Source organism: Chrysochloris asiatica, unplaced genomic scaffold, assembly GCF_000296735.1.
Source record: "Chrysochloris asiatica unplaced genomic scaffold, ChrAsi1.0 scaffold00075, whole genome shotgun sequence".
NCBI classification, from domain to species: Eukaryota; Metazoa; Chordata; class Mammalia; order Afrosoricida; family Chrysochloridae; genus Chrysochloris; species Chrysochloris asiatica.
The window spans coordinates 13,159,571-13,173,316 of NW_006408593.1; the positions used below are offsets into that span (position 1 = coordinate 13,159,571).

The following is a 13,746-nucleotide window of genomic DNA, read 5'->3' on the forward strand; positions in this document are numbered from 1 at the left end:
TCTCTGGCTCCTTTACAGCCCAAGGCCTGGGACCTCAAGAAAGGACCAAACCCCTTGTCCCAGTTCACAACCCACCTGGTTTTGGAAGGACACGGCCCCATTTGGGCAGTGATCTCGAGGCTTGGCGAGGTCTTCTTAGCGGTGGCCTGTGTCCCAAGTGGAGTAGGAGAGGCAGCAAGATCCATTCAATTGATCCAGCAGCACCTAAGACCTCTTACTCCACACATCTGACCTCTTACTCCACACATCTGGTCACAGGCCCCTAAAGCAGTGCTCCTGCACCTCTTAGAGCTCTTGGCAAGTATCTTTTACGTCCGAGTTCCCAGGATCAGTGTCAGCAGGTGTGAGGGGGAGGCCAGAGATGCATCTGTTGGCAATGGGGGCAGCCTGACTGGAAAATGGTGGAAGGACCCTCAGATACCTTGTGTCCAACTATCTCCTAGGAGCTTTGCCTGACAAGGGAGACCTGATGCACGACCCAGCCATGGATGAGGAACTGGAGCGTCTGTAAGTGTCCAGCGGGAAGATGCTGCCCCCTTGTGGGGAGTGGGACATAGCCAGGCCCCACCCTGCTTCCATGTTGGTCAGGACAAGGTTTGGGGGTCAGTCAGAGTTGAGGAGGAATCTTCTCCTTCGGTTCTCTGGGGCTAGCTCCCACGGGTTCACATGAATGAATGTGGAGGTAGAGGTGCTAGACAGAAGGCACTTCACTGCCCTCTGGGCTTCTTCCCTCTTTCAGGTTGGCCCAGGTCCCAGGCCTGGTCAACTCAGTCACTGCCAACCCAGAGGCCAGCTACCTGTCTTCCCGAACCCCTCCCCGGGTTGCCTCCCCCTGGAGACCCCTCCATCACACCCGCAAAGTGGATGCAGAGAGCGATGGCTCCACAGAAGAGACAGACGAGTCCGAGACCTGAGGCATCTGTAGCTGGTCCCTTGCTCCCAGCCCACCCTCCTCTGCAGCGCTGTGCCATGCTCCCCTCTGCTGGTGGAAAGGCTGAACAGCAGCCCCAGCCCACAGACCGGCCTCAGGGCTTCTGACCATCAGCCAAGTCGGCCCGAGAAAGTTCTCTGCTTGCTTCTTGCAGGCTTCGAGCTGACTGCAGTTAGGTTAAAGGCCATCTGGTCACTGGGGAGGGGACTTGACCATTGCCTTTTGTTAACAGTGCTCCCATCCTAAGGGAAAGCAGACACTTCTCACCCAACCTGTTCCACACCCCTGCCTTTTTTAGATTCCTCTCTTGGCAGCATACTCCAAGAAGGGGTGACCAGGAACCAACAAAGGGCTTTGCATGGTCAAGGGTGAGGGGCGGGGGTGGGGGACATAACCACTGAGGCCTTCTGTTGGAGGGACAACCCTCCACCACCAGTGGAAGGAGGGTGGGTAAGACAATTGCACCTGCAAAAACTGCTTTAGTCCTCCGCGTCTACCAGCTCACTCTGAAATGAATAAAGGCCCTTATGTCTGGGAAGTGGTGAGTCTGCAGCCCCGGGAACTGGAGGGACAAGGATAAAGGGAAGGGCCGTGTGTGGGATCTGGTCTCTCCAACAGCACTGGGAAGTGGGAGCCTGGAGAGTTGTCCACACATGCCAGAGAGCTGCTCACTGAGGCCCAGACGGCGCTAGGCCAGGCTTCAATTACTTCCCAGCAGCCCACCGAAGAGCTGGCACCGCACAGCCTGCCAGCCATGGGTTCATTAGGCATTTGCCAACACTTCCCATGGGCTAAGGAGGATAGCATTCAGCTGGGAACAAGCAGCCCACCTGAGGAGCACAAGCTTCCAGCAGACAGGAGGAAGGGCAGGGCAGGGTGAGGCCATCAGTCCAGAAGCAACTCCAGGTTGCATGTAATCTCTGTAGACTCAGTCCTGCTCTCAAGGCCCTGAAGCAGTTCTCAGAGCTGGGTACGAACCAGGTAGGGCCGGGTGGTCACCAGTGCTGAGAACCACGCTAAAGTCCCACTCTGACTCAGTACCTGTGTGGGGTGGGCTCACTAACTTCAGTTGCATACTTCCCTCTACCTGCCCCTTCTGATCCACTTCTCAGAAGCCCCTCTTAAGGAAAAAGGATTTCATTGTGAGCGCATTCTTCCTCATGGACTTAAATTAACCAAGTATGAATATTCTAGTTCTGAAACACTACTGAAAATCTTGCCCCCAGTCAATCCTTATGTGATGAGCTCATGAGGCTGAGGCCTCGCTCAATACACTCCCCGCCTCAGCCTGTGGCTCAGGAGTGAGTTAAAGGGCCAACTAATACTAGCTCTTTCCTCCGCGTGCAACAGGGTGGTGAGGTCGAGGCTGCACAGAATCTCGCGGCAGTACAGGGCTGATGAGCCAGGGGCCTTTGGCTTTCAGAGAAGAGACAGACCTGAGACCCTGGAGAGAGGCCCCTCAGCTTCTGCACCGTCGCCCTACCCTCCTCGGTGGGGGACCCAAGAGTGAGGCGAGGGCCTGCTTCCAGCAGGGGAGAGCCAGAGAGAACAGGACTTCAGCTCAGACCGGCAGGGGCCCAGCGCCTGTGGGGCTTTATTTCGACACCACTTTGTTGCAATACAAACAGTCCAGAAAGTCAGTCATATCCCTTTGGGGGAGGGAGAGGGGAGAACAGTGGTCTGAATTGCTTGGGTGCCCAGCCCTCAACCCACAGGAGGGCCGGGCCCAGCCTGCCAGCATGACAGGAAAGATGGCACCAAGGGCGACCAGCTGCACAGCCCTGCCCTGTAGTGCTGACCGAGTAGTGGGGAGCCCAGGGCCCTGCATGGCTTGGCTTTCTGTCAACAGCAGGCTCACTATATCCAGAGCAGGGTTGAGGCTGGTAAGGCCCATGGTGGCCACCAGCCAGGGGACCAAGGGGCAGAGACATAGCTCAGGAGAGGATAGAGCAAATGGCATGGCAGGACTCCGTGACAATCAGAAGTAACCCCCCCCCACACACACACACACACACACTGAGTGAGGACTGGGAACGGGTGGTTGAGATGGGAGGGGTGCATGGGCCTCCAGTCTGATTCCAGATGACACCTCTAGGTACCAGGTAAAGATTCTAGCCCTTAGTAAGACCCAGCCCAAGGTCCTCCCCTCCCCTCTTCTCCCAGCACCCAGAGGCCACTGGCCACAGGATCAAGTCCTGAGAGAGCCTCTCTCCCAGGGGTCATTCCTCAGTAGAACTTTCTCGGCCTCCCCCACTGCCCCAGAGAACTGACACCCAAGTCCCCAAGCCCCCAGACTACCCAGAAGGATCCTAAAGCCAGTAAAAAGCCTTACACTTTCCACGGGGGAAGAGCTGGACCCAGAACTAGGCCTCTCTCTCCCCACCTCCCAGTGGGGTCAGACATGGAGCAGCAGCTTCGGGGCAGGACGGCTGGGCACTAATCTAGCACATAGGCAGGGGCCATGAAGGGAGGAGAACAAGGGGCTCATGCCACAGGTAGAGGGCAAGGCTGGTACTGACCATTCCCCTCACCCAAGATCCTCTCAGGTCACCCCGCTCACACGCACAGAGAAAGTAACAAATCCTCTCAGCCTCCACAAGGCAAGCCTCCCTGGCCTGAGCATCCTGGGCTTCAGCTTCACCACCATATGCCTGAGCCATGGCACTGCCGTCAGTAGGAACCATAGCGATCCTGGGATAAGGAGGAGGAAAAGGCAGGGTCACGGAGGCACCACCCCCTGACCTCTTACCACCCACCAGCCACAGCAGCAGGTAGGCAGGCACCCAGGTCCCAACAGGGAGGGGTTCTTGTTGTATTGTGACTTGGAAAGACGAGTATGGCCTGAACTCCAGGAGAAGCCCTGTGTGAACACGCAAAGCTGGGAAGGGAGGAAAGAGCAGCGGGGGTGACGGGATGAGGGGACACGGCCACGGATGGAGTCAAGACAAGAAACCGCGCTCTCAGACGAGGAGCTGTGGCCACATGAAGTCGAGAAGACAACCTCTAAGCATTACTTCGTAGGTCCCTAGCAGCCAGCCTCACCTGCAAAGAATTCATGACACCATTGGCCAGCACAGCCATCTTCCCAGCCACAGACTTGACACCCTGCTTAAACTGGGCAATGTCGGCTGTAGGGAGCACCGTCCCCAGAGATACACTACCTGCAAAGGCAAGGGAAGGGGTGACCTGCAGGCCAGTAGTACCCCAGCTCTGATGACAGGCTTCCCACTGGGGCTTTACCTGCTCCATGAGCTCCATCCACCTCCCCAAAGAGGTCTGAAGAGCTGATGGCACTGCTGCCTGAGAGCTGCTGGAGCCGAGACCTGGCCTCGTACTGTGGTGAGGAACAGACAAGGTCAATAACCCAGCACTAACGCCCAAATCAGGTAGGGAGGCGCTCTTGTCCACTCCTCTAGCCTCCAGCTGGAGGAGACAATTCATTCCACTTACCTCGGAATCCATCTCCCGCCCAAAGAACATGTCCGAGGAAATGGCTTTGGCTCCTGCAAATTTCTGCCGCGCTTCACTGGACTCCAGGCCTGCGCTCCGGCTCTCCACTTCCCTCCGGTTTGTGACTCTGAGGGGTGGATGGAGAACAGCATCTCTAATAACCCCTCCCGCTGCCATCAGGGGAGGCTGAGAACAAAGTGCAAAGGCCACTGGAGAAGTCAGAAGCCCACCTGCCATGGCTGCACAGAGAACTCATGTGACCACACTTGGCAGGGTGCCAGGATGGTCTGGAGGAGCCTCTGCTTCGGCTTGAAACCACGACCGCTGACGTCATGGTACAAGATGTTGTGCTGTCTCTAGGCTACCCCCCTACTAACACTCAACATTCAGGTGACCCGATGTCTTGATTTGCTGTGACAGTCCTTACTCTCAGAGGCCTGGATCCCTACACCATGCGATGCAGACTCTGGGATCAATGCTAAATCTCATGACATTTCACCCTACTAGCAGAGCCATTTATGTTCCCACTTTACAAATGAATGATTAACAGATAATACGTCAACTTGTAGATGAGTATGGAACGTGATTTAAAAAAACCGAAATCATAAAGAAAATGAAGGTTGGGAGGAAGCGTAGAATCAGGCCCCTCCTGCCCTAAGTGGAAGATGCTGCCAGACCCTCCGCTGTTAAGCACAGTTTAACACCAGAGCCAGCTTCCTATGCCGTCAACTACGGTAGGCACTGAGTGTTGTCAAGTCGAGTCTGACTCCTAACAACCCTGTATAGGGTTTCTCAGGAATAGCTGGTAAGACTGAGGCGACGATCTTGTGGTTAGCAGTCCAGTGCTTATCTACAGCATCATGGACCCCATGTCACAACGGGGCCACTTAGATTTACCCAAATCCAACCAACTGGAAAACTGCAATTCCTAAGTTGCACCAGTCCTACTTCACGGGCTCAATAGCCACGTGGCTAGTGGGTCCCACGCTGGACCAGGGCCGATACTGAACATTCCACCTCCACAGAGAATCCCACCAGAAGTGCTGCCTCAGACCACGCTACCTTTCTGAAATGGGCCGGATGCTTGAGATGGTCACTTCCGGCTCCTTCTCCTCCATCTTGTCCATTCCCCAGGTGGTATCTGTGTCCCATCGGGAACCAAAACTGTCCCCCAAGGAGAAAGGGTTGTCCTTGTATCTGCGGAGACAACAGAGTGACTCTGAGAATTTTGAAGACAGGCATGGTGGCAAAGGCTGCTCCCCAACAGTAGCCTTACTTTGGGGGTCCAGAGGCGAAAGTACCAACATCATCAAACAAGTCCAGCTGCGAACGGGAGGATTTTGCAGTCACTGGGGTTTCCTGCTCAATCACCTGCATCTCAGCCAGCACTGAGTGGGAGACGGAGCTGCAAAGAAAACGGCCAAGTGTACGCTCAACGGAGGCCTGAGTATCACCACACATGAGAAGACGGCTTCTCCACCTGTGCACAAGGGGGGCCAGACCCCAGGGACCACAGAGGAGTGAAGCAGCTGGTCAAACATAACCCAAGCGAGAGTGCCCAGGGTTGTGCTGCACTGGAGCGGGCGCTGTCTGCAAACCAGCTCGGTGCCCCCAAGGCAGAACTTTCTGCACTTCGAGTCACCGCCTTCACTCAGACACACATCCCCCCAATATACATACAAAAGGGCAAAGACGAAATATGCCGAGTCAGAAATAATGAGTCTTATGTCCACAAAGGGTAAGTTCTTAATCACCCTAGGTGTATCCCATGTTAGTTTTAAGAAAAAAGTAGCTCAAGGCAGAGCCTGGCCTTATTCTCTGATGTCTGGTTTCCCAATGAGAAGGGGCATTAGAATGAGTGGACAATGCCACAGGCGATGCCTCTGTTTCCCCATACCATGCTGTGGGACGTCAAGTCAGTTCTACTCATAGTAACCCTGTCTTTATAGGGTTTCCAAAAGCAACTGGTGGGTCTGAACCGCTGACCTTGCGGTGAGCAATGTAATACTTACTGTACAGTGCCACACCAGGACTTTCATGTACCACAGACACACTTGAAGAATCAATTTGATGCAAAGAAACACATCTGAGGTACATAAATACATTTCAAAATGACTGCAAAACCAGTTTGAACTGCAACGTCAGCAGTTCAAGATCACCAGCTGCTCCTCGGAAACCCTATTCACGATCGCTATGGGTTGGAACCAACTCTACCACACTTAACAGCATAGAGATTTTAGCTGGGGGAATCCTTTTGAATCTGTTGCAGTGGGCTTTAAATAGGTTTAAACAAAACATTCTACTGTTTATACTCTAACCCAATCATTTCTATCTGGAAATTGACATAGAATGAAAGAAGACTAAAGTCCTTTTCAGGATTAAAATTCTATGTTTTGCTGATTTGTTGTTGTGATGTGCCGTGGAGTCGGTTCCGACTCATAGACACCCTGTACAGGGTTTCCAAGGCTGTAAATCTTTACTGGAGCAGAAAGCCTCATCTTTCACCCGCGGTACGGCTGGTAGTTTCGAACTACTGACCCTGAGGATAGCAGCCCGATTCGTAACCACCACACTACCAGAGCTCCTTAGAATTTCTATCTGGAAATTGACATGGAATGAAAGAAGACTAAAGTCCTTTTCAGGATTAAAATTCTGTGTCTCGCTGATTAGCGGTTACAATATCAGCACATAAGCTAAAAGGGACTAGCTAGACCCAATTGGCCCATGTTGGTCAAGAGGAAGTAAAAACTATCAGCTGTATCTTTTTCCAGCAAAGTAAGACATAAAAAAACACAGATTTGTAATCAAACAGGATCCCCATTTAAAACCTACTTCTGCCAATTACTAGTTTTGTGGGCTTTAGGCAAACTGCATCATCACTGCACTGAGTCTCACTGTGCCCCCTGAAAGAAAGAGCCAACACTTGGCACCAGTTAACTGTCACCAGGAATGCTCGCCTCGGTGCTGACAGTTCAATTTCTTAAGAGAAGTCAAAAGTCAAGACTTTTTACTGAAATCTCTAACATTCAACTCATACTGCAAACACAATACAGCATACAGCTAGTCAGCAACTCGTGTTTTCAGAAAGCCACAATAACATAAGCCAAGTGGTTCTCAAACAGAAGCATACTGCTCAGCAGAAGGGGGCATCTGGGAGTGTCACTAGTGTCCACCAACACACATGGCATTTAGCTGACAGGGACTAGGAATCCTAAGGTCTTCCAAACTCTAGGGACGTTTTGAAAAATTGTCCCATACAGTGTACCAATAAAACCACGACTATGAACCACCACGAGTAAGAAAAAAAGGAAGAAACCCCACCCTGGTCCGCTGGTTGTTACAGCACCTGCTCCTGTGGTACTGAGCACATACCTACTATGTGCCAAGCACTGCACTAGGTGCTGTATGACAGCAATCAAGATGATTTATTTATTCAGCTTTGGAGGAAGGATAAGCTTAGACACTGCTGAGAAAAGGCTGCAACTGTTCCCAGAAGAACAATGGCCTTTCTCTGCAGTATCCCTGGGCTGAGCCTCACCTTCGGGATACCAAGCCCATGCCCAGCCTCTCTGCCTGCTCTCGCTTCTTCCCTTCCAAATTCTGTAGCTTCTTCTCTTCCTTCTTACGATCAATCTGCAGTTCCTGGTAGGCGAGACGCATGGAGGCAACCCTTGGAGGGAACACACATGTCAGAGGCTGGCATCCATCCCGACCTGCCTGTGCCCCCCAGCATCCCTCCTCTGCCAGGCCCCTGGTTGAACACTCACATGGACTCCTCGGCCTGCTTCTTGGCATCAGCCACCTGCTGCTCCCGGAGCTTCTCTGCCACCTGTGCCTGCCGTTCAATCTCACTGAAGCTCTGACTGCTCACCTTCTGGGCCCCAAGGCCTTTTTTGGCACCCAGCTAGGAGAGAGAATCAGGGGGCATTGGGCCCTGCCAACCACAACCTTATCTAGCCCCCCTGAGGCATGGGCATGCTAGCCACAAACACAAAGATGGGATTCCTTCTTAAAGTTCAGATAGGAAACTGGACAGGGGCTTCAAAACGTTCATGGAAAAACTCATTGGATTTTAACTCCATTTTTGCCCGAACTCATAGGAACTCAGCCAGCATGACCGAGAGGGAAGGGAGATGGCTCCCAGAGCCCCTACAGCCCCACAGAAGCCCAGGTCTGAAGACAGCAGCTGATACTGACTGGAGCACCCGGCATGCACGATATCACTGCCTCCTCCCACGAACCCTGGAAGAGAAGCAGCTTTCCACCTTTCCCAGATAACATTCGGAGGCGTTGGGTGCCTGCCACAGTCAAGTGGTGGTCAGAAGGGAACTCAAGCAGTCTGGTCCTGGTTCCTAACGACACTACCATATGGCCTCTCCCCACCTACCCCTTTCTTAGCTGCTGCTGGCTTCTTCTTGCCAATGATGGAGGTTTTCAGTTCTGTGTGAGCAAGAGGACAGGCATGAGCTGGATGAAGGCTGGCAGCGGTCCCGCAATTCAGTTCACACCATGCAGCTTCATAGCAAGAACTTCTAGAAAGAACAGCTTCAGACAGATCTGTGACCATCCGCGCCCAAGACAGAGAAGTCAGGGGAGGTTGCTGACTCCCAGCTGAGCACCAGAGCCTGTCAAAGTCCCCAAGTCACCATGAAGACTGCTGGGCAGGGGCAGGTGCCAAACACAAGCCTCAGTGGCTACAGTGAGGCGCTGGCAAGCAAGAAGCCAAACTCCCCAAACAGCTGCTGGTTACCTCCTGCAGGAAGGGGGTTCCCTGGAGCTGACAGATACATGGACCCTGGAGGAGAGATAGACTAGTGACTAGCAAGAGGTGTCCCTGCCCCGAAAGCCTCCAGCTCCCAGCCCAGAGGTCTCTCCAAGGCCCAAATCATGCCAGCCTTCTCAAGGGGGTCAATTTCAGAGGTATTTCCTGACTCCTTCCCCAGCTCCCCCAAAGGTCACCAGAACAAACTGAGATCAGCAAGTGGACTGGTTCACCTTGAACCAAGTCTGAAGGACGCTAAGGAGAGTAAAAGTGAAAGGGGTGCTGTAGGATCAGTACTGGACAAGAATCACATGGTCGGCAGGTCAAACCCACCAGCTGCTCCTTGGAAACTACATACAGGATCACTTTAAGTAGGAAACTACTCAATGACCCTTGACACTAACTAAAGGTGAAGGGCAGCCCCCTACTGGCTGAGAAGAGCACTGGTTCCCCCAGCCTTTAGCAGCTTAGCAGGATCCCTCCTCACAGAAGGCACACAGTGGGCCAGACAGGCCAGGCCAGCCTCAGACCCCAGAGCTAGGTGCCCTGTCCAGGCTGGCTTCCCCACACTGCGGTCAGAAGCAGTCCTAACGCACCGAAGGCCCAGGTCTCCCACACCAGCAGCCCCTGGTCCATCAATCCCCGCAGCCCTAGCTCTACAGTACTTGGTGTCAGTGTTGCAGCCCCCACTTCAATCAGTCTCCACTGCAGAGGTCAGACGCTCCGTATCCTGTGGTCTCTGTCCACACAAGCAGGCAGCAGCAGACCGAAACACTCATGGCCCACCCTCTCCCAGCTGAGCCCATGCTACCTGTTGACGTACTCACCCACAGAGGCTTTCGGTGAGCTAGCCAACAGCTCTGTGCTGGGGCCCTGCTCTGGCTCTGTGGGTGCAATAGGAGGAGACAGTTGTAAGAGTCATCGTTCCCCTAAGGGAAGCGACAGGTTAACAGTGGGGACACTGGCTTTATACAGATTACTGAGGCTAAAAGAGAAAAGGCCTAAACATTCAGAGCTAGGCTAGAGTCCCTTTCCTTAGTTGGACACTTGGTTGGAATCCACACTGAACTCACGTGTTAGGCCACTGCTCTCTGCAGGTGGGGCTGACTGCTGGAGGTCTGATGTCTCAGAGACGTGGGCATCCCAGGCATGGGGCTGAAATGGAAGTCAGATCACAGAAGCCTTAGTGAGTCACTCCTGCTGGCAAGGGCCACTAAGAACCTACAAGTACCTGTGGGTACAAGGCCTACTCCAAGCACATGAGGAAGAGGGACTGGAGATTAGCAAGGAAAACCATGTCTGCTATTTATTACAGAAACAAGCAGGAACTAGTACCCCTCTCCACCCCTCCCTTAACAACCACTAACAATCACTGGATGCTAATCATGTGCCAGGAATAAGTCAAAGAGCTTTTCACACAGAAGCACATTTATTACCAGAACAAAGCCTAGGAGGCCGATGCATCACTACTTCAGAGATATTAAGGGACTTGGCCACAGAGCTGCTAAGTAAAGGAGCAGGAATTCAAAATAAGACTTGAGCCCCCAGAGTCAGTTGAGAGGAAATGCTCCTGCGCATAGGGGTGGGGCACAGGGAGGGAATCCTTTCATAGTCTCCAACTCCAATACTTTTCTTATAAAAGATTCCAGAAAAAGTGGTTTAGGGGCCTAGAGATCACATGGGCCTTCAGGAAGTTTCTCCTCCTCCCCACATCTCTGTGGAGCCCATCCCTGAGGAATACAGTGTACCCCCACTCATGGAAGGTGAAAACACCTGGCCCAGTCAGCAGGCACCAACTCAAGGGGGGTGGGGGAGCAGACATCCTCTGTCCATGGAACCCCAGGTGAGACGACTCCATGTCATGACTGACCTAAGCCTTGGTAAGGAAAGCACTTAGGAACCATCTTGGGCAACATTCCTGTGGGCACTCACTTGGGTGTGTTCTGTGAAGAAATCTGAGTCCTTCTTCTCTGGGGAGTGACTGGGAGCACTACTCAGATTGTCTATCCAAAGCTAGAAGGGAAAAGGCAGCCCCTGAAACACACGCTCTCAGTTCTCCCACTCGGATCTCACCATCCCACCCCTGGAAACGGGCACTTACATCAGTGCCATGCCTAGCCAGGGCAGCGCTCCCCATTTGCCGGATCTTCTCCCGGTACATTTGGGCAGATCGGCTGTTGTACTTGGTGTTGGCATCGTTGGCTGTGCAGCCATGTTGGCGGAAGAAAGCAGTCTGAGGAGTGAAGGAGACAGAGGAATGTGCTACAGGTGATGGTCACCACGGCAAAAAATGAACGGGCTGCAGAAGGCAGTCCCTACCCCCTGCCAGTTATCCATACAGGACCGACACCTGAGGTTTTACACAGAGCCCACGTTCCTCAGAAACCTCTGCAAAACGCACAGCTTAAGGGCAGCATGCCACACCTACTCTGCCCATCTTTCCTCCACCAGGCCGTGGCCCCAATTCCCTTGGTCTTTTCCTAAGTACACCTCTCCAGTTTGGTTTGAATCTGAAGTCCCTTTGAAACGAACTGTAACGGGTCATCCAAGTTTAAAGGAGTGTTCTATGCCATTACAGAACCCAACCCTCAGAAGCGACCAACAGAGCCGACCTCCTAACAACTTCTGATACAGTTAGTCTTCGGCAGAACCAGGAAAGAAAGGTGAGGGGGTGTGGAAGAAGCTTTACCGCATTGGCATTCCCGCCGACCTGCATACACCTCAGCTGGAACCAGTTCCAGTTGAAATCCAACTCTGTGGACCTGCGTGCAAGAGCTGCATGTCACCCACCAGCACCCACCGGGAAAGCAGTCCCCCCTCCTCCCTTCATTCGCAGATGCACACCTATCATTTGGCCTCAGCTGCTGTGGACGCCCAGGAAACAGTAATCTGCCACCACCCCCGTTTCCTCCACTCTTCCCAGGGCACACAAGCTTTGCTCTTCATTCATTTATTCAGAAGGGTACTAATTACTTTCCCTAATCCGAAAGGAGGTCAAATTCCCAGTCACAAAACTTGGGTTTGGCGGAAGCTCCCCTAAGTGCGGCCAGTCTCACGTCTGACAGACACATTCAGCCAACATATCAGTAAGGTCAAAGCAGCTAAGCTGCAGTCCCCCGAAGCTAACGCTCAGAGCTTTAAGCTTGACCTCCAGGGAGGAATGAAGTTTCCGCCCACAGATGCGGTTCCCTTCCGTGGGAAGCGACCGGACTCTCCGCCCGGGGCTGTCGAGCGCTGGACTCAGAGCAACCCTAGTCGCGGCCGCCACTCTCCCCGGCCGGGTAAAACAAACAGCATCACACCGCGCGGAGAGCCCACCTGATGAAGCTGAGATGGACGCCCAGTGAGCGGTGAACCCCGGAGCAGTCAATACACAAGAAAACCCCGTACGTGATGCTGGCCCAACTCGGATTCTTGGCGCCGCAATCGAAGCAGGCCTGGGTGGAGGAGGCGATGAGCAAATAAATGGTCAGGGCCCCGAGTCGAGGCCGGGCTCTGACATCCCGGGAAAACAGCCCACCCGCGCCTCTCTTCCTCCCTCAGGCCTCAGAGGAGCCGAGACCCCCTCTCTTCCGGGACCAGGTCCTACGCGCCTCCCACTCAGGCACCTTGTTGGTTGGAATCGCGCGAAGCCTCTTAAAAAGAGTCTGAATTTCTGTCTTGCTCGGCTCCGCCGCCATTTTCTCTCCTTCCCAGACACAACCGCGACCGACGGGTCCCGTCGCGGACCAATCTTAGTACGGGAAGGCGGGGTAACTGGGTGGGCCTCAGCCCTGCCCTTGTCAACCAAGGGGGTGGTATGATTTGGGCCGGGCCTGGGCCAATGAGCAGCCGGCGGAACAGGAGCAGAGACGTCAACAGCCCCGCTATACAATGGTCACCAGAACAAACGAGGCGTCAAGCCCGAGCCAATCCGTGGCCAGGGCGGAGCAACGGCTCGCGGACTGGCCCAAACCTCCTTGGGTACGCTCAGCAGACGTCTTAGCTCGCCCAGAAGGTGGTGCCAAAACGGAGGCTTGTGCTCTGGCCAGTTACTGATTGATACGTAATAATTAACGCCCAAAGGAGCTCTGGTACCAATCGGGCTGCGAACCGCAAGGTAAGCAGTTCGAAACTACCAGCCGCTCCGCGGGAGAAAGATGAGGCGTTCTGCTCCCGTAAAGATTAACAGCCTCGGAAACCCTGTGCAGGGTCGCTATGAGTCGGAACCGACGCCACGGCACATAACAAGAACAACAAGGAGCTCTGGTAGTGTAGTGGTTACCAATTAGGCTGCTAACCTCAAGGTCAGCAGTTCGAAACTACCAGCTGTTCTGCGGGAGAAAGATGAGGGTTTCTGCTCCCGTAAAACCCTATGCATGGTCACAGTGAGTTGGAACTGACGCCCGATACTTAACAACAAACCTGCATGGTTGTCCGATCAGCCCGGATCGGCTCCAACCCAACTCAAAAATCAAGCCCCATCACCCGTCTTCGAGCAGTGGCTCATCTCCACTCCCATCCCAGACCAGGGTCCCAAAGTTCCAAAGCAAGTGCCCAGCAGGCACACCGTTGCCATAACATACCATAGGCCCACGGACCTCCCTTAGCGCCTCACTCCAGA

General features: G+C 53.7%; 2 protein-coding genes across 4 annotated transcripts in view; one reads left to right on the forward strand and one right to left on the reverse strand.

The window, feature by feature from the left end:
- Positions 1–2,567, forward strand: part of LOC102835339 (chromosome unknown open reading frame, human C11orf49) — a 316,955-nt gene extending 314,388 nt beyond the window's left edge. Inside the window, exons 8-9 of one of the 2 annotated variants that reach the window (XM_006865067.1) lie at positions 444–507; positions 2,282–2,567. In XM_006865067.1, the coding sequence (XP_006865129.1) occupies positions 444–507; positions 2,282–2,441 (224 nt within the window). In that variant the 3' untranslated portion in view covers positions 2,442–2,567. Of the gene's footprint in view, positions 1–443; positions 508–739; positions 915–2,281 lie in introns of those variants that run through there. The other variant, XM_006865068.1, reaches the window with a different exon arrangement.
- Positions 2,568–3,601: 1,034 nt separating this feature from the next.
- On the reverse strand, positions 3,602–13,103 carry ARFGAP2 (ADP-ribosylation factor GTPase activating protein 2). 2 transcript variants are annotated; one of them, XM_006865069.1, is made up of 16 exons: positions 12,752–13,103; positions 12,462–12,580; positions 11,833–11,905; positions 11,245–11,376; positions 11,076–11,156; positions 10,217–10,298; positions 9,971–10,027; positions 8,769–8,821; positions 8,149–8,285; positions 7,920–8,051; positions 5,658–5,786; positions 5,444–5,578; positions 4,382–4,508; positions 4,172–4,265; positions 3,974–4,092; positions 3,602–3,622 (listed from the first exon to the last, which is right to left on the reverse strand). In XM_006865069.1, the coding sequence occupies exons 1-16, from the start codon at positions 12,821–12,823 to the stop codon at positions 3,602–3,604; spliced, it is 1,563 nt and encodes a 520-aa protein (XP_006865131.1). In that variant the 5' UTR covers positions 12,824–13,103. The 2 variants fall into 2 exon arrangements, with proteins under 2 accessions (XP_006865131.1, XP_006865132.1); XM_006865070.1 differs by lacking the exon at positions 11,076–11,156.
- Between the last annotated feature and the right edge of the window lie 643 nt (positions 13,104–13,746).